Genomic DNA, 23,286 nt, shown 5'->3' on the forward strand with positions numbered 1-23,286 from the left:
AGATCAAGAACACTCTCCAGGAGGTAGGTGTATGTGTGTCAAAGTCAACCATTAAGAGAAGACTTCACCAGAGTGAATACAGAGGGTTCACCACAAGATGTAAACCATTGGTGAGCCTCAAAAACGGGAAGGCCAGATTAGAGTTTGCCAAACGACATCTAAAAAAAGCCTTCACAGTTCTGGAACAACATCCTATGGACAGATGAGACCAAGATCAACTTGTACCAGAGCGATGGGAAGAGAAGAGTATGGAGAAGGAAAGGAACTGCTCATGATCCTAAGCATATCACCTCATTAGTGAAGCATGGTGGTGGTAGTGTCATGGCGTGGGCATGTATGGCTGCCAATGGAACTGCTTCTCTTGTATTTATTGATGATGTGACTGCTGACAGAAGCAGCAGGATGATTTCTGAAGTGTTTCGGGCAATATTATCTGCTCATATTCAGCCAAATGCTTCAGAACTCATTGGACGGCGCTTCACAGTGCAGATGGACAATGACCCAAAGCATAATGCAAAAGCAACCAAAGAGTCTTTTAAGGGAAAGTGGAATGTTTTGTAATGGCCAAGTCAATCACCGGACCTGAATCCGATTGAGCATGGATTTCACTTGCTGAAGACAAAACTGAAGGGAAAATGCCCCAAGAACAAGCAGGAACTGAAGACAGTTGCAGTAGAGGCCGGGCAGAGCATCACCAGGGATGAAACCCAGCGTCTGGTGATGTCTATGCGTTCCAGACTTCAGGCTGTAATTGACTGCAAAGGATTTGCAACCAAGTATTAAAAAGTGAAAGTTGTTATTCTGTCCCATTACTTTTGGTTCCTTAACAAGTGGGAGGCACATATGCAAACTGTTGTAATTCCTACACCGTTCACGTGATTTTGATGTAAATACCCTCAAATTAAAGCTGACAGTCTGCAGGTAAAGCACATCTTGTTCGATTCATTTCAAATCCATTGTGGTGGTGTATAGAGCCAAAAATGTTAGAATTGTGTCGATGTCCCAATATTTATGGACCTGGCTGTATGTACACAGTGACTCCACCAGCAGAATAGTGAGCGCAGCTCTGGAGTATAATACAGGCTGTAACTCAGGATCAGTACAGGATAAGTAATGTATGTACACAGTGACTGCACCAGCAGAATAGTGAGTGCGGCTCTGGAGTATAATACAGGATGTAACTCTGGATATGTAATGTATGTACACAGTGACTCCCTTTTTGTTTAGATTATATCTGATTATAAACACTAAAATGGCGATGCATTGAGGATATATTCTCAAGTTCACATTTAAATATGTAGAAGTTCACTGATACTCAAAAGAAGTTACCAGTTCTGTACATTCAGCCCCTATAGATGTGTACTTTGTATCGGTGACTATGGTGTCCGGTGCAGACTCGGCTGAGGTTGTGCATAAGCGGTAATCTGTATGTGATTTTGAGGCTCCGACATTTCTAACTTTTTTTATTTTTAGAGAATTCACCATGAGGTTAATATTTGAAGTCCACTTTGCACGTTGTTTGTTACATTTGGTGCATCTTGAAGCCTAGAACGTGTTTGTCAAGACGTGTTAGACTACTTTCACATCTGCGGTTTTGAGATCTGGCAGAGAATCTCAAAACTGTTCCGTTTTGATTTACTGCACCTAGATGCATCCGTTCCATTAAGGCCTCATGCACACAATCGTTGTTCGGGTCCGCATCCGAGCTGCAGTTTTTGTGGCTCGGGTGCGGACCCATTCACTTCAATGGGGCCGCAAAAGATGCGGACAGCACTCCGTGTGCTGTCTGCATCCGTTGCTCCGTAAAAAAAAAAAATAACTTGTCCTATTGTCCGTTTTGCGGACAAGAATAGGCATTTCTACAATGGGCCGCCTGTTCCGTTCCTGCAAATTGCTGAAGGCACACGGGCAGCGTCCGTGTTTTTTTTTGCGGATCTGCAATTTGTGGAATGGTCGTGTGCATGAGGCCTACATCTGGGGAGAGATTTATTAGAATTGCTAGCAATGGAGTGTGTGGTTTAAAAAAAATGTAAAAAGTCACCAAGCCCCTATTTCATGACTTTTTGAAGGCAGAATTCTGGAGTTTGGGGGTGGGCGATAAATTCCCAACCCCCCTTTGTGATTGTGTGTTTTTATATTTTCTTTATTTTTTTTTTTTAATTCTCTGCTTGCTGCCAAAGACTGGAACTATTCTTATATACCCTATAAGGAGAATACTCTCGACAGCACAGGGTTTGTTGCAGTTGTATCCAGTGCAGACAGTCCTCTGTGAGCCAGGTCCACAATCGCAGGAAGTCGGGGGTCCTCACAAACAACCGCTAGTTCAGATTATCTGGTTGTCAAGCCCCTATAGGTCATAGACATTGTAAATGTGAGTCTGAGTTGACCTCTTGTGACAAATAAGTCATTTTCTACTTCTATTTGTCCCTGGGAAAGCTGGGTCCCCCCCCCCCCCCCCCCCCCCCCCTCTGTGTCTACGCCTGGCGCATCCATGGTGGTTGTTAGTTTGACAGTTGATACAGCCCTGGTTCGTATATCGCTGCCCCATGACTTGCGTGAGATTTGATTGTGGCAGCCATGTTGATTTTCACCCAGCAAAACATTTAGCAACAGATGACATTTACTGATAAATCGCACAGAACACGTCCTTTTATTTCAATGCACAATTAACACTGTGATGATTATTATTTTTTTTTATAAATACAAACCCGCCTCACCAGGTTTGTGAAGAGATGCATACTGTCCTGGTGCTGTGGGTCCGCCACTGTGTATGTGCAGCTGCAGCCAATGACTGGTCTCAGCAGTCATGTGACCCATGATGCACCGCTTGGGGACATGTCACTGCTGAGGCTAGCCACTGGCTGCAGTGGTGCATGTGACTGTCTGTGCCAGAAACTTATGGGAGATGCCCCCCTAGAGCTGAAAAATGTGCGTATGGGAGCAGATCTGGCAAGGTTTGTATTAAAAAATAAAAAATATAGATGTCTGTATTGAACAGCCCCTTTAAGCCTGGGGTTAAATGCAGCATTTGTGAAAAATCAAAGGAAGTCTGCAGCACAACCTCCATTCTTTCCTATGGACTTTGTTGAACTCTTTCGACCTTAGGGAGATACTGAGGTCTTGTGGCCATAGGGGCTGCCGCTGCCCACTTTCCTTCTATTAGGCCCCTTTCAGATGGGCGATGCTTCTGAAATGGAACAGTGACCCCTTAATAAATTCAGGGGGTACATTCATGCGGGTGATTTTTTGCATGGACCATCAGGCTGTGCAGAGAAAATTGCAACATGTTCCATCCTGGTGTGATTTCCTTGCGATGAATGGGTCTGCAGGGGGAATTAATTGCACTGGTGGAGTCCACGTCTGTCTGTTTAAAAAGCTTCATATCGTCTGAAACCGGCGCGAATATATTTTGTATCAGAACTGTGCACATTGTATTCCTGCTGCTGCACTGTCACAAGAAGGGTTAATCATCCAGGACTTGTTTGTCGCAGGCCATCATCTTAAACCTGGATCCCCTATCGCGATGGTTTGTGGATTCCCCCCCATTAAACATGATCTATACATTTTGTGTTTGACCTGTTAGAGGATCACTCCAGGATAAACTGATCCACTGTGTGCAGGTCTGGCAGGGGGCGGAGCATGACACCGAGTTAAAGAGGTCACCCTCCGCCTCTAAGCCTGATCTGCATAACACCAGAAAACTGTTTAATTATTGTATAATGAAATGGTCTGTTAATTTCTAATAAACTTTTAGTTTTGATTCTTATTTGCAAGAGCCCTGCTGGCTGTCAGCGACTGAACATTTTTCCGGTTTGCTTTCAGAGAATGTCCTGACCTAACGGCGTCCGTTACTTACAATGTATCCGTTCTTCTGTGAATTAAACAGAATAGTAGCAGAAATCGCTGTCCACTTCCACTCACCAGCAAAAACTCATCTGTCAGGACAAATCTTCAGTTTCTGCTTGCTGTCAATGAATGGGAATATTCATTATTGGATCCAGAGAGCATGAAAATTGCAGAACTTCTACCACAATCCTGTGGGTCTGTGACGTCTAACCCCCGGTCCTCTAGCTGTGTTACAACTCCCAAGATGTACACTTGCTTGGCTGTTCTCAGAACTCCATAGAAATGAATGGTGCATGCTGAGAGTTGTAGTTTCACCACAGCTGGAGTGCCGGAGGTTAGCCATCACTGTATTACACAGCCCGATTCTGCAGGCGATTGTCGGGAAGCGTTCCTTCCTGGCAACTGCCTGCTTGCTAGTGGAGGAGAACGCTATTACATGCAGTGATCTCCACCACATGAGAAGGAGCAATCATTCTGCCATCGCTCGTCCCCATGCTGTCTGCCGGCGGCAGATTGTAATTAGACAGCACGATCTGCTGCCGGCAAAGGATCACGACTGCTTGTTCATCGGCGGCAGTATTAGGCTGGGTTCACACGAGCGTGTCCGGATGCGTCCCAGTGTGTTGCGGCAAACCCGCGCGAGTAGGAATGCAATTGCAGTCAGTTTTGACTGCGATTGTGTTCCGATGTTCAGTTTTTATTGCGCGGGTGCAATGTTTTTTTTGCACGCGCGTGATAAAAAACCGACTGTGGTACCCAGACCCGAACTTCTTCACAGAAGTTCAGGGTTGGGTTAGTTGTAGTGTAGATTGTATTATTTTCCCTTATAACATGGTTATAAGGGAAAATAATAGCATTCTGAATACAGAATGATTAGTAGGTGATCAATTGAGGGTTAAAAAAAAAAATTAACTCGCCTCCTCCGCGTAGTTCCCGGTCTCTTCTTTAATGATGAACTACAGGCTAGGACCTGTGGTGACGTCAGATCACATGGTCCATTACCACGGTGATGGACCATGTGATTGGAGCATGTGATCTGACGTCATCAAAGGTCCTTTAGCCGATAGCTCATCAGAAGAGACCGGGAACTACGCGATCAAGAGGAGAAGGTGAGTTAATTTGTTTATTTTTTTTAACCCCTCCAACCCTATTGTACTATGCATTCTGTATTCAGAATGCTATTATTTCCCTTATAACCATGTTATAAGGGAAAATAATACAGTGAATAGACTGTCACCTAGCAACCATGCGTGAAAATCGCACTGCATCCGCACTTGCTTGCGATTTTCACGCAACCCCATTCACTTCTATGGGGCCTGTGTTGCGTGAAAAACGCAGAATATGGAGCATGCTGCGATTTTCACACAACGCACAAGTGATGCGTGAAAATCATCGCTCTTCTGAACAGCCCCATAGAAATGAATGGGTCCGGATTCAGTGCGGGTGCAATGCGTTCACCTACCGCATTGCACCCGCGCGGAAATCTCGCCCGTGTGAACGCAGCCTTACACTGGCAGATGATCGCTAACAAGCGTTCCTATTAGAGATGAGCGATTTGGATTCCGTTACCACAGACCATAACGCAATTCTATGACTGAATCCCTCTAGAGGCAGTCCGGTATTCATTCTGTCATAATAGAAGTCTATGGGCTGCAAAACGGATCCATCCCGTTTCCATTATGCAGGGGAGGACCAGCACCCCTGCCGATCACCCATTTTGGGGAGTCGCCACGCTCAGTGGAGCTCTGGGTGAAGGTAGCCAGTTCCTGGATGCTCACCAAGCACAGCGCCGTCTAGTGGCAGTACTTGGTATTGCAGCTCCGCCCTATTCACTTCAATGGGGTTGAGCAGTAACTAGGCCCCATAACCGATGTACGGTGACATCACATGGCCTAGGAAGAAGCCGTGGCGCTGACAGAGCGTTGGCCTTTTCTAACAGCTGATCGGTGGGGGTATCGGGTGTTGGACACCCATTGATCTGATATTGATGAACTAACCAGAGGATAAGTCATAGTAACATAGTACATAAGGCCGAAAAAAGACATTTGTCCATCCAGTTCGGCCTGTCATCCTGCAAGTTGATCCAGAGGAAGGCAAAAAAAAACCTGTGAGGTAGAAGCCAATTTTCCTCACTTTAGGGGAATAAAAAAGTAATCCGTATTAATTACCAGATAACCCCTTTAAGGAAGGAGCCTGAATCTTTATAAAGCCAGAGAATTTTATTTTATAAAAGAAAACGCGTCATTTGATTTTTTTAAATATTTTTTTTAATTTTTAAACTTTTTTGTATAGCATTAATTGTAAAAACAAAAAATACCAGCATCGTGATTATAAATATTATATTAACAGATAAAATGACATCTCGATTGTAACAAACACAAAGGAAAAAAATAATATTTTGCAGAGACTGCGCAAAGCACAATATGTGGATTTATACAACGCAGGGGAGGGGAGTCAAATACTTTGGTGGGGAGGGGTAGACTGTGACAATAAAAAAAAACAAAAAAAAAATCCTGATAATAAATAAATAAATACAAACAAAGCAGATGAATGTAAAATACAATGACCTACATGCAAGAGTGAGGAGTGGGACCCGAACCTTCTTCCTATAAGTGAAATGCGGTTTACGGGAGGTGTTCGGATACATCCAAGATTTCAACAGAACCTTTTTTGTTGTTTGCGGTCCAGACTCAGCGCTCATAAGACCTTTAAAATGCCCCTTTGGTATAGTGTAGGCACAGGAAAATTGCTGAAGGCGCCACCAAGTGGCCAATAGTCAGAATTACAGATGAATATGCTTCAAGCAACCGCCAAAACAGCACAATTCTGCTCTCTGGGCTACTGGAATTGGCCAAATGGCCACCAGATCTGTATTTATGGATCCAAGTCTTTGATTTTTATTTGATTTTTTCAGGTTGTTTATTAGTTATGGTAATGGAACAAGCGATTAATCAGCAGCTTAAATAAAATCCTCAGGCAGTTTTCTTCCTGCAATACCCAACAGTTTTCATCTAACTGATAAGTCCACCTATGCCGACCCCCCCCCCCCCCCCCCCCCTTTAAAATCTTAACTACACAGGCACTTGTACGATTGCAACCGCCTGCATAGCTTAGACCTTGATACCTCATTAAAATGTCCTCTATTAATAAAGTCTAATTGTCAGGCAACTATCCCTCCAGATACAACGTAAATCATCCTTCCCCTCTTAAATAAACTTTGCATTACTTACAACTAACCGCCAGCAGGTGTCACTGTTCCCTATAAGTAACCACTGTAATACAACAATGACATCTGCTGGACAAAAGGGAGTATTGCATCCACTGCATTAACATTCCCACTTTGCAATATAAGTTTGGCTTCTAGACTTTTTATATTGATAAAGTTCACTATTAGGAACTGTGAATGATCATTAATAACCGAACCGGGGCACAGACCTCCCTACAGCTGGGAGCGGTTAATATTATGGAAAGTTTCACGGGTGGGAGGGCGTCAAACAATGTAATTTCCTGAGAAATTAAATATTCATGTGGAATGGTGAATACCAGTGGCATGTGGAGCCTTGAAGCGACGGCTGCACCTCGGCGCTGCAGATCACCGATGACGTAAAAACGACGGCAGTCAGAAAAAAATAAAAATAAAAAAAAGAGTAAAACCTGGTAACGTGATTGACCGTGTGAAGCAAAACGTGGCGATTAAGTGATTGTACGGTACGTAGTCTGTTCCATTAATTATGAACGCAAACAACTGATCATTAAAATGACAGAATCTCTCTTTAAATATGCCTCTAATACACCATCCTTATATATACATATGCAATGTACTATTTAGATTAAACTCTGCTTTGTAGTAAAATACGTTATTGATGACGCGAGGGCTCGTGAGCGGGGGCGTGATCACACCTCAGGCGTGTCCTCCCGCTGGAGGGAGGTAACACGCAGCGGACGCCAACCCCCCCCCCTGGATCCTCTACAATGGTTCCATCCTGTGTCCACCGTTCATTGCTGCCATTTGTGGCTTATGGATTTCGCAGCGCACTTGTAAACAGTATGAAAAGCGACCAGTCCCATTAGGTAGCAGCTCTGTCCACTCTGCTCCCCGGAGGCAATGCGGCGCTGTGATGGTGGGTAGAGTATCCTGTTGGCCCTTCCTGACCAGCTGGGTATAAGCCAGGACAGGCGGGTGGTGGCGGGAGGAGCTGACAGCAGCGGGAAGGGGCGACAACGTTCATGCGTCCCAGCTGACGTGGTCCGAGCTCTCTAAGGAACTGCTCTTGGTCTTGTGGGGCGACACCGGGCTTGGGGGGCTGCTTAGGTTGGAGCTATTTGACGCCGTTGAATGTCTTGGTGAATCTGAATCCTGAGGATCAATAAAAAAAAGAACAGGTTAAAACCTTTGAACACAACACACAGGTGCTTAAAGGGGTATTCCCATCTTAGACAATGGGGGCATATTTCTAGGATATGCCCCCATTGTCTAATAGGTGCGGGTCCCACCTCTGGGACCCGCACCTACAAGGAGAACGGAACCGGGGAGAGTTGTGGCTGGAGGACCTCGGGTTTCCCGGGGTCCGTCCACCACCAGGCACAGCATGCGCGGCCACTGCTCCCATTTATTTCTATGGGGCCGACGGAAATAGCGCTCGGCTATTTTCGGCGGCTCCAAAGAAATGAATGACGGGCGGCTGCGCATGCGTAGTGCGCACCCTCCTCAACTTTCTCCGCTCGATTCTCCTTGTAGGTGCGGGTCCCAGAGGTGGGACCCCCGCACATATCAGACAATGGGGGCATATCCTAGCGATATGCCCCCATTGTCTAAGATGGGATAACCCCTTTAAGTAGTAGTCTCTAGTCACATCCAGAGCTGCAAGGAATCAGTCAGCACTGTGATAATGCTTTGTGGGAGATGTACTGGACTCTGTGTAGACACTGGACTAGCAAGGGTTAGCAGGGAGATCACACAACCAAAAACTAATAGGAGGCGAACATAAATATTGCACGCAGCTCTGGATGTGACTGGAGTATACCATTTGACCATAATCAGCACAAGCTAAATACAGCAAACTATTACCCTTTCAGCCCAGGGTATTTTCCATTTTCGTTTTTTCACTCCCTGCCTTCCCGAAGAGATAATTTTTTTTACTTTTCTCTTAATATTGCATACGAGGTAGTGGGAAGCGTGAAAAAAACAAAAAATAATAATAATAATCTTAAATGGATTTTGGAAAAAAACTAAATTCCGCCATAGTTTTATAGGTTTGATTTTAAAGCGCTACCTATGCGGTAAAACTGACCTGTTATCTTCATTCTCCGGGTCTGTGTGTTTACAGCAATACCACATTTTTTTGTTGTTTTTTTTCTTTGCATTGCCTTACCCCCCATAACTTTCTTTTTATATTTATGTCTACGGAGTTGTAGTTTTTATTGATGCCATTGTGCAGTGTGCATGACTTTTTTTTCTTTTCTTTTTTCTCTGGGAGGTGAATTGACCATTACGGGAAAAACACGTTTATATTTTAATAGTATGGGCTTTTTGGGATGCGGCGGTGCCTAGGATTATTTTTTTTATTGTTTATTTTTATTATGGGGTTGATTTGAATTCTTATATTTTTAACAAGATTTTATTTATTTATTTTTTTACACATATTTTAAGACCCCTTAGGGGACTTTAACAAGCAGCTGTAAGATCACTTGTCCCGTAGACTGCAATGAATTCCCACTGCAGCTTTTGGGACATTCAATACATTCCTGCAGGCCTCCTTACAAACTACTGCTGTGATAGCCTCGGATGCTTCAGAGGGACCGAGGCAATCACAAGGAATGAACGGCCGCCTGGTTGCGGTATGGGGGGGGGAGCGGTTTTGCTCCTGAGTGCACTGTGCTCCTGGGGAAAGCCGCCTTTGGTGCTGTGGTCACAGGATGGGTGGGTCTGCCAAAAAACTCCAAAAGGTGGTCAACCCCTTTAAGATGACCTCTTAGTCTCACCTCTCGTTCATACTCTCGAGCTGGGGCGTCACTTCCTTGGTCGGGTCCTCCAGAAGACAAAGAGCCGTCAGATGGTGATGTCATGGGCTGTCTTTTTGCTCCGTAGCTGCCCCCGGAGAATTCTCGCCGTAAAGCACTGCCGTTCTGTGACGACCCTGCAATGTGAATGAGGCGATTAATGTTTATAAAACTAATACGTAGCAATAAATCTAAGGAAACTTCACCCACAAGTTGTCTTCAAGCCCAAAATGCTGTTCTGACCTATTTCTTATTTTATAGAGGCCCTACGCATACAGTATATTCTCCCTCTGCAGCTTGCGGTGTTACTTACGTGCAGCCAGTCCGCTGCTAGCGCTCATCGACCGGCCGGGCTCCCCGCGGGACCTTGTGATTGACGGAATACTGACAGAGCCGCTGAACATCGAGCGACTATCCTGGGCCCGGAGGTTCTGTACGGGGCAGAGAGGGGACACTGTTAGGTCACTACGGGTCATATTCACACGTGGAGAAGAGAGAGTTAACTATAAACCACGGCACCGGGCGCAGTATTTATAAGCAGAGCAGACGGTAAAAGCTCCAGGAGGCGAAAGCCGAGACTGTCCGGACTGGAAACCAACAATGAGATGTCACGTGAGACACACGATGGTATATGACGCTCCCAGGACGAAAGATGTAAGATATGGATGAACCAGGAACAGCCCTAAATATCTGACCTTCCTCCCCCCACGGTCTGTGCAGCTAAAACTGGAATTGTTGTACAATGAAGACTGGAAGAAGAGGCATTGCGGTGGAATACTATATGCACCAGGGGTGAAGGGTCTGCAGAGATGGGGGTTGCCCCCGACTCCAGTCACTATAACTCTGGAGGGAGGTCTAGGACCTTCTGTCTTACAAGGAGTAGAGATGAAGGACCTTGAACCAGACGACCGGGGAGGATCGGAGAACGGGAGGAGCAGAATACGGGGGGAGCGGGGAGCGGAGAAAGCTGAATACGGGAGGAGCGGATAACGGAGGGAGCAGAATACGGGAGGAGTGGATAACGGAGGGGGCAGAATACGGGAGGAGCGGGGAGCAGAATACGGGAGGAGCGGGGAGCAGAATACGGGAGGAGCGGGGAGCGGAGAAAGCAGAATACGGGAGGAGCGGGGAGCGGAGAAAGCAGAATACGGGAGGAGCGGGAGCAGAGAACGGGAGGAGCGGGGAGCAGAAAACGGAGGGAGCAGAGAACGGAGGGAGCAGAGACCGGGAGGAGCGGGGAGCAGAGACCGGGAGGAGCGGGGAGCAGAGAGCAGGAGGAGCGGGGAGCAGAGAGCAGGAGGAGCGGGGAGCAGAGAGCAGAGAGCAGGAGGAGCAGAGAGCAGAGACCCGGAGGAGCGGGGAGCAGAGAGCAGAGACCGGGAGGAGCGGGGAGCGGGGAGCAGAGAGCAGAGACCGGGAGGAGCGGGGAGCAGAGACCGGGAGGAGCGGGGAGCAGAGAGCAGAGACCGGGAGGAGCGGGGAGCAGAGAGCAGAGACCGGGAGGAGCGGGGAGCAGAGAGCAGAGACCGGGAGGAGCAGAGAGCAGAGACCGGGAGGAGCGGGGAGCAGAGAGCAGAGACCGGGAGGAGCGGGGAGCAGAGAGCAGAGACCGGGAGGAGCGGGGAGCAGAGAGCAGGAGGAGCGGGGAGCAGAGAGCAGGAGGAGCGGGGAGCAGAGAGCAGGAGGAGCGGGGAGCAGGAGGAGCAGAGAGCAGAGCAGGAGGAGCAGAGAGCAGAGACCCGGAGGAGCGGGGAGCAGAGAGCAGAGACCGGGAGGAGCGGGGAGCGGGGAGCAGAGAGCAGAGACCGGGAGGAGCGGGGAGCAGAGAGCAGAGACCGGGAGGAGCGGGGAGCAGAGAGCAGAGACCGGGAGGAGCGGGGAGCAGAGAGCAGAGACCGGGAGGAGCGGGGAGCAGAGAGCAGAGACCGGGAGGAGCGGGGAGCAGAGAGCAGAGACCGGGAGGAGCGGGGAGCAGAGGGCAGAGACCGGGAGGAGCGGGGAGCAGAGACCGGGAGGAGCGGAGAGAAGAGACCGGGAGGAGCAGAGAGCAGAGATCGGGAGGAGCGGAGAGCAGAGACCGGGAGGAGCGGAGAGCAGAGACCGGGAGGAGCGGAGAGCGAGGCGTGAGGAGCAGTATAGTGTAACAGAGCATTGGCAAAAATAATAGAAGCCATACCAAGAGCTAAGGAGCAATGACTGAGATAAATGAGCAATGATGTGGTGTGACGGAGCAATGACAATGTGGGGAGTGCTACTCCTGTAAATGTGAAGTGCCATGGCAGGAAGCAGTATGAATGGGTGACATGGAGGCGTAAGGTGCTGATGGGCGTGTGCCATGGAGCTAGAGGAGGCAGAAACATGGAGCTGTAAGGAGCAGAGGTCAGGAGTCAGAAGCGTTGACATGGAGCCAGGAACACCACACAGGTTAGTACAGCGATGGGGCTCGGCTGTGCATACCCTGTGAGAGCCAGGGGTAGTGCTGAGAGACGGGGAGGAGTAGGAGGAGGTGGCGGGGTGTACGGGATCGGAGGACAGAAAGTTTTCAGCAGAATTTGCAGTCATGTGATAGACGTGCTCAAAGTTGCTTGGAGTGGAGATCAGGCTGGAGTGATGGCGGAGGGGGGATGGATTAGGGGACCTGGGCTAGTAAAAAACAGAACAAAAAGACACAATCAACGCGGAGAACGACTCCAGTGTCACCAGTAGGCAAAGTCAACAAGGGAGATCTCTCGCTGCTGCAGTGGCTACATGGTGCCTTTGTTTCCAGCAGCACAAATTTCTTTCCAGTCCTGAAAGTTTGTTACAATGTATCAGCGCAGGTAAAACATATCAGGCTGGAGTCCAGTGGATTGTCTAGACTGGATACAATCATAACAAACCTTCATCTGTGAGAAGCGTTAGGTCTGTACAGGATTTTAGTCTCTGAATGTACACAGCAAGCGGAGATCTTGAAAATGGTACAGAATAGAAACAGAGTATATTAAAAAGCTGCAGAACTTTCAGTTGTGCCTTGATTACAGGTTGAATACATGAAATAAAAAATAGAACAGTTGAAGATGCTGCCCTAGTCTTGTTGGGGATCTGCCGGTATTGCGCTGAATGATCAATATGCCACGTATGAGCAGGCGTGTTCTTCCAGAGCAAGAGTCATACTTGGTGCCCACAGAGGGTTAACCTAATGGGATCAGAATCAGAGTTTGGGGTTGTATGGTGTGCCTGGCATCAAGCTGAAAAGGACACCTGGGAGGAGAGCCCTGACCGTCAGCCAATCACAATGCCTAGGAATGCTCTCAGCAATGCTGATTGGTGGAGAGACCGTGCTCTTCTTACTATGCTCCTCCCACGCGTCCTTTTTAGTTGGATGACAGACAGGAACATTCAGTAGCAACTAGTTTAACCCTTTACAGCCACCTAACAGATTACTTTGCTTCCTATATGAGGCCCTCACTGAACCTCTGCTTTAGTCGGTCATTAACAGGACCTCACAGGTGCCGGATTATCAGACAATAAAAGAAAGGATATAAAACTTACTAGAAGACAGAATATAACACTGACAAAATCTGCGGCCATCACTTTAGTCAGGGGAGCCTCATAATGTGTCATCTGCTAAAGGGGGTTTCTGAGATTTTGGCCGACCCTATGGATAGATCATCAATATCAGATCAGTCTGACTCCTGACACCCCTGAAGATCAGATATCTGAAGAGCCGGCGGTGCTCTGCTGACTACCGCTGCCTCTCCCTGGGCCGGTGACATCACATTCCTCAGTCACATGGACTAGTGAATGAGCTGCAATACCAAGCACATCCACTATACAATGTGCGGCGCTGTGCTTGGTTAGGTGTAAGGAGGCCACTGTGTGGGCCTCAAACAGCTGGGATGCAGGGAGTCGGACTTCCACAGATCTGATCATCAATTTTGAACACCCGAAAAACCTCTTAAAATGACAGATTAAGTTTTGCGATTAAAATTTTTGGACTATCAGATGCCGGAGTAAAGGAATTTCTCTGTGGATTCTTCATATGTAGTGAAATTTTTAAAAAATTATTATTAAGTCATCAGCCCTGGTCAACACAGACTCCTCCCATTTATCAGGCAGCCGCTTGTCTCTCACCTTAGGTAAGTCTTTAAGTATTTGGATGCCGTCTCCGGGCCCCATGTGTGCTATGTGGTTGAAGTTTGTCGGGTTGGAAATGAGCTTGTTTCTCATTTCTGGGTCTCGTAACATCTCCCTGCAAGATAGAAACCGGTGTAAAGAGTATGTCCTCCCGAGAACCAGTTACATCCTGTATTATACTCCAGAGCCGCACTCACTATTCTGCTGGTGCAGTCACTGTGTACATACATTAGATATATATCCTGTATTATACTCCAGAGCTGCACTCACTATTCTGCTGGTGCAGTCACTGTGTACATACATTACATTACTTATCCTGTACTCATCCTAGGTTACATCCTGTATTATACTCCAGAGCTGCACTCACTATTCTACTGGTGGAGTCACTGTGTATATAGATTATATTACTTATCCTGTATTACACTCCAGAGATGCACTCACTATTCTGGTGGTGCAGTCACTGTGTATATAGATTATATTACTTATCCTGGGCTGATCCTGAGTGCAGCTCTGGATTATAATACAGGAGGTAACTCGGGGTCAGTACAGGATAAATAATGTAATGTATGTACACAGTGACTCCACCAGCAGAATAATGAGTGCAGCTCTGGAGTATAATACAGGATGTAACTGAGGATCAGTACAGGATAAGTAATGTAATGTATGTACACAGTAACTGCACCAGCAGAATAGTGAGCGCAGCTCTGGAGTATAATACAGGATGTAACTCAGGATCAGTACAGGATAAGTAATGTAATGTCTGTACACAGTGACTGCACCAGCAGAATAGTGAGTGCAGCTCTGGAGTATAATACAGGATGTAACTCAGGATCAGTACAGGATAAGTAATGTAATGTATGTACACAGTGACTCCACCAGCAGAATAGTGAGCGCAGCTCTGGAGTATAATACAGGATGTAACTCAGGATCAGTACAGGATAAGTAATGTAATGTATGTACACAGTGACTGCACCAGCAGAATAGTGAGTGCAGCTCTGGAGTATAACACAGGATGTAATTCAGATTCAATGCAGGATAAGTAAAATAATTTATGTACACCATGACTTCAACAGAAAAATAGTGAGTGCAGCTCTGGAGTATAATATCATAACTGTGTAAAGAGGTTTTCCATCTCATAGCAAAACTTAGTATGGGCCCCCTGCACCTAGTTTCCCAGTGTACATGCATCAATCACTCCAAGGCAAGGCAGAACATACGCCCCAGATTTATAATAAATGTACTTTTTTTTTTTAATTAAGTGGAAGAAATTTTAATTAAGTACAAATGCAATAAAAAGTTGTCTTTGGCCTCACCTACTTTATCTGACTTTTATGTCAGAAAAAGTAGAGCAGGTGCTTCAAATATATGGCACTCATTATAAACACTGTATTTCTCAATGTATTTACACCAGAAAACAGGCAAAAATACATTGATAAATATCCTGCCTCTGTTCTATTACAAAGCTAGCTGACCGCAGCCACCACTAGGGGGAGCTCAGTAAATAGGAATTAATACAACTGCCGGGAAGCTGTAATAATCTCTTTGCATTGAGCTCCCCTAGTGGCAGCTATGTGAAAATGCTGTATTTGCAGGCAGGGAAAAGTAGAGCAAGTTATGTGCGGGCCCCACCCTCCCCCGGGTCACATAGTAGTCGCGTGGGTCTGCCTCTATTGCAGGTACGCCACCGGTTGGGGGCCCAAATCCATGCCGATTAGCAGTCTCTTCAAACAGCTGTTATCTGTGAGCGCTTAGGCCTCTTCCCCGGTCAGTAACGTCACGTTCGTCAGTCACATGGCCTACCTGCATCTCAGTCCCTTTCAAGTAAATGGGCCTGGGGTGCAATACCAAGCGCGGCCACTATACAATGAACGGCGCATGGTAAGCTGTGAAAAGGTCGTGGCGATCACCGAAGCCTCTTCGAAAAGCTGATCGGCAGCAGAGGGTGCCGGGTGTCTGAGCCCCACCGATCAGATATTGATGACCCATCCTGAGTACAGCTCATCCATATTTTCCTTCTGGAAAACCCCTTGAATGATATAGCAACCCTCAATTCATGAGGCAGAGGCAAGAAAATGGGTAGGACACGGTAAGATATTTCTAATGAAGACTTAAAAAAAAATATTTGCTCTGAGGGCGATACGAATGCTGAAATACGCAGCTAAACTGTGGCTTTCTGTCCACAAAGATTTTTCCTTTAAAGGGCATCTGTCAGCAGTTTTGTACTTATGACACTGGCTGACCTGTTACATGTGCGCTTGGCAGCTGAAGGCATCTGTGTTGGTCCCATGTTCATATGTGCCCGCACTGCTGAGAAAAATGATGTTTTAATATATGCAAATGAGCCTCTAGGAGCAACGGGGGCGTTACCGTTACTCCTAGAGGCTCTGCTCTCTCTGCAACTGCTGCACACTCTGCACTGTGATTGACAGGGCCAGGGAGTGAAAACGTCATCACACCTGTACCTGTCAATCAAAGTGCAGAGGTCGCAGCAGCTGCAGAGAGAGCAGAGCCTCTAGGTGTAATGGTAACGCCCCTGTTGCTCCTAAAGGCTCATTTGCATATATTAGAACATCATTTTTCTCAGCAATGCAGGCACATATGAACATGGGACCAACACAGACGCCTTCAGCTGCCAAGCGCACATGTAACAGGCCAGCCAGTGTCATAGGTACAAAACTGCTGACAGATGCCCTTTAAATTGATTGGTGCTGGGTAGTTTATCTACAGAAAGAGGACGGGCGCTTTAAGTGATCTCCTACCTCCTCTGCTGCATTCTCTCCTCCTCTGGGATGCGGAAGGAGTACCTCCGTTTGTTGTTGATATTCCTCACCATTTGCTTCCGACTATTGTCCGACGTTTCGGGAACAACCAGCTCGTCCCCTTCTAAAGACAATGGAGTAAAGTAAGGTCAGAGGTGGCCCAAGAAGGAGATGTATGTATTTGGGAGGCGATGGGGGCGACATCGCAACAATGGGAATGTCTCCAGCTGCTCCAGACACTCATGTCTTGAGTGATCATTAAGAAGCGAGAGGAAATGAAACAAGACGGCAGGAAGAGCAACACTCACCGGCCATTTTATTCTTGAAATATATGAGTCGGATCGTTTCCAATCCCAGAAGATTGAGTGAACCTTCTGTATTCAGTGGACGCACCTGAGGGCAAAAGGGTCGAGGTTCAGGACAGAACATTTCACAAAATGTCGTCTAGAGATGTGAAAAAAGCACGTTAAACTGGTTGGTGCTCCCTCTACAGCAATGGCAGCGGGCGTACACTGTGATTGTCATCAAGCTGAAAAGGACAGCATTGGGAGGAGCATCCCGTCTATTGGCTGGCGTCAGCCAATCAGCAGCGCTAAGAACATTCCTATTAATTCTAACTGGCTGACAGACAGCAGCTCACAAGGCTCCACCCAAAAGTCCTTTTCAGTTGGATGCCAAAAAAGAACAACTCTTTCGCCTCAGGTTGAACGGTTACCTTCTTAAGGGGAATAGTCTGAATCCACTCCATGGAATTAATGTCGTAGACGTCGACCGCATTTTCACTGTACACAGAGAGGTACGGGGCGTTGTAGCCTGCAAGTGGAAGAAGGCGACAGACACGGTCAGTTGTAAGACACTACATCCTTGATCTGGCTACTGGTGGCGGAGAGTCATGCACATAGACTGCGTGCAGCAGTTACTGCCAAATACAGACACAAAGGGGTTAAATACTTATGCAATAAAGGTGTTTTCTAGGACTATCCTATCGATGTCAGATCGTCAGAGACCCCCCCCACTGATCAGCTGACTGAAGGGGCCATGGCGTTCACTGTCCCCTTCATTGATTACCAAGCACAGCGCCACACATTTGGCTGTGGCTGTGCCTGGTACTGCAGCTCTAGCTACAAACAGTCCATCAATATAACAGTCCTTGAAAACTGCTTGAAACTGTTGTGGGTAATAAACGTAGAACACTTCGCAGAGATTGTTTCATGAAAAGTCCTTTTTATCTAGGAACGTACAACATTTTGTTTTAAAGATTTCCAAAGGATGGAGGGGGGTGCCAAAGCTGCCACCCCTAGGGGAAAGCCAAGGAGCTTACTAAGACCAATTTATTGTGTTCAATGGCAGCTATATCAATTTGTATGCGGTGAGCTCCCCCTAGTGGCGGTTGCAAGAAGATAGAATTTCATCAGCAGGGGATTTGGAACTCTGTCTCAGGAAAACGTAGTTCTGACTGTAATACAGATATGTTATAAAAAATACTCTGCGCTGATTTCTGGACCTACACAACATGTACAGTGAGAAATGTAGACCCCCCCCCCCCCACTTACAGCACGCTGATGGAGCCGCGGGCCACATGAGTTCCTGCTGCCGCGACCTCCGACCCTGGCAGTCAACATAAACACCAACGCTGCTAAAACACAGCAGGTATTCCTTATTCGAGATCTCCACTGCGCAAATGGCGTCCGTGGGCTGTTGCGTGATGAATGATAGCGTGTGGTCGTCGGCGTGGAGAAGGCTGTACGGGCTCCCCTCGGCATGTAGCGGATACCGGATAAATCCCGACTGATAGCCCACGCAGAGGCGCTCGTTGAAGATGGCCATCCACTGGACGTTTCCAGGGACCTGGATCTCCTTGATCTTTTTGTGGCGGCTCTTGCTTTGGTTCAGTTCGTAGCAGAGAACCTGCCTCTTCATGGACACGCACAGGCAGGTGAGGGCCCCGTGCCGCACCTGACCGGACACTATACCCTGGCAGCCCTTTGTCTCGGCCAGTTTGAAGAACTCAGTCTCTCTCCCGTCCAGCGAGGCCATAGGATAAAGCCGGACGTGGCGGTTCCTTCCTGATATGACGGCGATTAGCTGCTCGTTCGGTATAAGCTCCACCTGGTGAACCTTCTTGTTGTCTCCAACTCTTATGATCTCTATGGAGAATGTACAGGAGGGGAAACAGTCAGCACCTACTCCCCTACCAGACAAGTAGCAGTCTATGGACAGAAGGCTCAGTGGCTTTTGCTCTCTCACGACCCTATCAACAGTCATGACCTTTCACCATTTATACCAATTTTGTGCCATGTAGAAAGTATCTGTTGTTGGAAACAATCAACAAGTAGGCAAGAAGTAATCAATTTCTCTTGGTTTTAACCCCTTGGTGACCACCAATATGTCTTTTTATAGGCCTTAGTCTGGGCCGCCGCCTTTTCACGTGAGCGTTAAATAGGTCCCCCATGCAGTGGACAGCGGGGGCTCGGCTCTCATAGGAGAGCCGCGCTCCTGCTCAAACAGCCCGGACCGCCAATCTGGGCTGTTTAACCCCTTACATGCCGCAGGCAATAGCGCCTACCGCATGTAAGTGGTGACAGAGGGAGTGGACTCCTTCTGTCTCCCATCGGCACCCCGCAAATGCGATCGTGGGGTGCTGATGTGTGTATAGGAAGGCTTTGGGCCTACACTAGCAGCGTTCTCCTGGAGGCTGCGCCTCTCAGTGTCGGTATAGCACTGATATTAAAATGCAATGCACTACAAGGATAATGCATCGTATTTTAGAAGCAAATCAAAAGATTGCCTGTTATAGTCCCCTTTTGGGACTATTAAGTGGTAAAAAAAAAAAAAAAAACACTAAATTTATTTAAAAAAAAACTCCAATAAAGAAAAAACTTTTTTTTCCATTGAAAATACACTTTAAAAAAAAAAAAAAAATCTCCCCTACATGTTTGGTATTGCCACGTCCCTAACGACTCACACTACACAAATATCATGTAAATTATTCCCTACGGTGAACACTGTAAAAAAAAATAAAAAATAATAATAATTTGCGAGGATTGCTAATTTATTCTTAGTCGCCACAGAAAAAAATTAACACGCGATCAAAAAGTGTTATTTACCACAAAATTATACCAATGAAAACTACAAGTCGTCCTGCAAAAATCAAGACCTCACACAAGTCCATAGAATGAAAAATAAAAAGGTTATGGGTCCTGGGATGCGGCGATGCAAAAAGATTTTCTTCTTTTTAAAGGGGTTCTATTTGTACAAAAGTAGTAAAATGTAAGATAAATCTATGGGGGTCATTTATTATACTGAAAAACGCCCATATTAGGTGTATTTCAGGTGCAGATGGCAGTGCAAGGGTTAGCTGCACCGCTAGCTGCGACTTCTCCCTCCTCACGCGAATCGGCAGGCCCATCTCAATCATCATTTTCTACCCCTGTTTTAGGAGTAGAAAATGTTCTAAAGCCGTCTTACATGTAGATAGCGGTGGATGTGCCGAAGTTATGGAGAGGCCGGCACCTCTTCATAACTCTGGCAGATCCACCGCCAGCTATCGGGCTTTATTAAAGGGGTTCTGCAGTTTGTTTAAACTGATGATCTATCCTCTGGATAGATCATCAGCATCTGACCGGCGGGGGTCCGACACCCGGGACCCCCGCCGATCAGCTGTTTGAGAAGGCAGCGGCGCTGGCAGTAGCGCTGCGGCCTTCACGACTAGTATCACTGGCCTTGGCGAGGCTAAGCTCTGTTCACTTGAATGGAGTTTAGCCCCGCCCAGGCCAGTTGATACTAGTCGTGACGTCATTGGGCCTGCAGTAAACAGTGAGAAGGCCGCAGGCACTACTGCCAGCTCCGCTGCCTTCTCAAACAGCTGATCGGCGGGGGTCCCGGGTGTTGAACCCCCGCTGATCAGATGCTGATGATCTATCCAGAGGACTGCAGAACCCCTTTAAGACCAGCGTCTAAAACCCCCTATATGTATTTTGTACCCTAAAATGGCACCATTAAAAACTACAACTTGTCAGGCAAAAATCAAGCCCTCACACAGCTACATAGAAAAATTAAAAAGTTATAGCTCTTGGAAGGTGATGATGAAAAGTGGAAGAAAAATGCTTGGTCAGTGAGGCCCAAAACAGGCTGGTCACTAAGCGGTTAAGATTCCTGCTTGCTGTCATTCAATAGGAACCCCGATTGTTTACTTCCAGTTAAAAAAATCTGTCTGACGAGCCACGCATCTGTGCCCATCACATGACCAAGACTAAGTGAAATCGTCTTTTAGAATGCCAGCAAGCAGAGATCTTGAAAAACATAAAAAATTGATACAGACAATAAATTGTAAAATGTTCTTTCTCTGATCAAACAAGCAGCCTCTCATTAAAGGGGTTGGACGAGAATATGCCACAAATCTCTAAAAGGGGGGCCCCCAAAGAAAAGAAGAATGCATCGCGCATGTGCGGTATGTTCTCGATTTACACATGGGAGTTCCGAAAAGAGTCGAGCAAGTGCGCTTGACTATTTCCAGAACTCCCATAGAAGTGAACAGAGAGAGCACTGCGCGAGCGCAGCCACTATGCACCTCTATGGCAGTTCCAGAATCAGCTGAGCCGTTGCTTGGCTGATTTCAGCATTCCCATAGGCGTGAATGAGTTGGCGGTGGCAGGGCTTGCGCAGTGTGTCCTCGTTCACTTTGGGGGCCCAGTTCTGGAGAAAGGTGTGTGTCACAGAGGTGGGACCTACACCTATCGGACATCGGTGGCACATCCTAGCGATATGCCACCGAAGTGCAAGATGGGCCAACCTCTTGAAGCAGAGGAGGGGAAAAAAAAAAAAGAAAACCGCTGATAAAATGGGAATTTGTCATCTTCCGTCCTACCGTCTTTGGTGACGTGCACAACAAACAGTCCTTCCTCATTTCCGAGGGCTATTCGTTCATGATCTGCAAGAAATTAAAGCAAATCAAGATACATCATTAATTAAAAGCACAAAGGCCGACCGAATGACACTATAGACTGTAGCAACCAATCCGATCCATGCGTCTAGTCACATGAGAGCAGGAATGTGATTGGCTGCTCTGGGCGAGGGCTTCTTTAGGTCATTAGCGCCAGATTCTAATCCCGCAGACTCACCGAGAATGGAGGCGGACTGTGTGTTCTTGATGAGTGGCAGTGTGCTGTCGTACGCCTCTTTAGGCACGTAGACGGATCGGTCCTTCAGCTTGTTCTTCTTCAGGATCCGGTGCAGCTCGTTCAGCACGCCCACCCACTTGCTCTTGTCGCTCTCGCTGTCTGCCAGGAGCAGGACGGAGCATTTATTGCTGGACGCAGACAGCTGGGACGCCGTCACCTTGGGGAGGAGGAGGAAGAGGAAATGCTTTATAAAACACATTGTAACTGTTTTATTGCATCTAAAATAAAAAAGAAAGCAATTTCTTCATGAAGAATGTTGTAAATGATCAGTATCTGATCAGAGGGGGCCTAACACCCGGGACCTCCGCCGATCAGCTGTCTGAGAAGGCACCGGTGCCCCTCTGAGTGCCGTGGCCACTTACGTCACATTTATTGGTCACATGTCCTAGGCGCAGCTCAGACCCATTCAGGGCTGCAATACCAAGTACAGCCACTATATAATGGACGGCGCTGTGCTTGGTAAGCTGCAAGACGACCGCAGCGCTCGCAGGAGAGCACTGATGCCTTCTCAAACAGCTAATCGACAAGGGTCCTGGGTGTCAGACCCCCACCGATCAGATACTGATGGCCTGTCCAAAGGATAGGTCATCAGTTACAAAGAGTCGAAAAAGCCTTTTCATTTCTGTATGCAGTTCCTATGCAGAATTAGGCTTCTGCACAGTGACGGACTATAACAAAGCACAGGCTGCCATAAACAGCACTCCCCCATTGTTCCTGAGAAGTGTCACTTACTCTAAAAATGCAGGGAATATCCTTGCGATTGGCGTGGATGACGTCAGAGGCCAGGACTGAGCTCACGGCAAACTCCTCGTCCCTGCAGCAAACACAAAATTAGGCATCAGACACTCGGCCACTACAATTACTTCACAGAACGGACATGGACGCCATAACTGATGCTATGAAGCGGTCACTCTGCTCTGCTCTGGTGATGTGGATGAAGTCGCTCAGCTAATGCACATGTCCACCTCCGGAGAGTTACAATTACCATAGAGAATGAATCTACATATCAGTTCAAGCATCTCTGTGCTTACAGATCATTAATTATCCTGTAGTGACCGATTTACTGACTGTGTTATATCACCGTCAGGATTTTGCAAGCTCCACAGCTGAAATCCCCCAGCATTCCCTGCAGGTTTACTGTCTGCACAAAGTTTGTTTTGATGATATGCATTGTAGACAGTGTTTGACTGAAAGACAAGTATGTAACTGAGGATCAGTACAGGATGAGTAATGTATGTACACAGCGACTGCACCAGCAGAATAGTGAGTGCAGCTCTGGAGTATAACACAGCATGTAACTCAGGATCAGTACAGGATAAGTAATGTATGTACACAGTGACTGCACCAGCAGAATAGTGAGTGCAGCTCTGGAGTATAATACAGGA

General features: G+C 47.1%; 1 protein-coding gene across 3 annotated transcripts in view; it reads right to left on the reverse strand.

Moving 5' to 3' along the window:
* Positions 1-6,281: 6,281 nt before the first annotated feature.
* CDC42BPA (CDC42 binding protein kinase alpha) overlaps positions 6,282-23,286 on the reverse strand; it is a 160,147-nt gene continuing 143,142 nt past the window's right edge. The window contains exons 28-39 of one of the 3 annotated variants that reach the window (XM_040430597.1): positions 22,634-22,715; positions 21,842-22,058; positions 21,589-21,651; positions 18,275-18,868; positions 17,437-17,534; positions 17,030-17,114; positions 16,722-16,845; positions 13,960-14,077; positions 12,304-12,489; positions 10,160-10,277; positions 9,829-9,983; positions 6,282-8,203 (exon numbers count right to left, since the gene is read on the reverse strand). In XM_040430597.1, the coding sequence (XP_040286531.1) occupies positions 8,072-8,203; positions 9,829-9,983; positions 10,160-10,277; positions 12,304-12,489; positions 13,960-14,077; positions 16,722-16,845; positions 17,030-17,114; positions 17,437-17,534; positions 18,275-18,868; positions 21,589-21,651; positions 21,842-22,058; positions 22,634-22,715 (1,972 nt within the window). In that variant the 3' untranslated portion in view covers positions 6,282-8,071. The remainder of the gene's footprint in view (positions 8,204-9,828; positions 9,984-10,159; positions 10,278-12,303; positions 12,490-13,959; positions 14,078-16,721; positions 16,846-17,029; positions 17,115-17,436; positions 17,535-18,274; positions 18,869-21,588; positions 21,652-21,841; positions 22,059-22,633; positions 22,716-23,286) is intronic. The other 2 variants (XM_040430595.1, XM_040430596.1) reach the window with 2 other exon arrangements.

The sequence above is a fragment of the Bufo bufo genome, chromosome 4 (genome assembly GCF_905171765.1).
Source record: "Bufo bufo chromosome 4, aBufBuf1.1, whole genome shotgun sequence".
Taxonomy (NCBI): domain Eukaryota; kingdom Metazoa; phylum Chordata; class Amphibia; order Anura; family Bufonidae; genus Bufo; species Bufo bufo.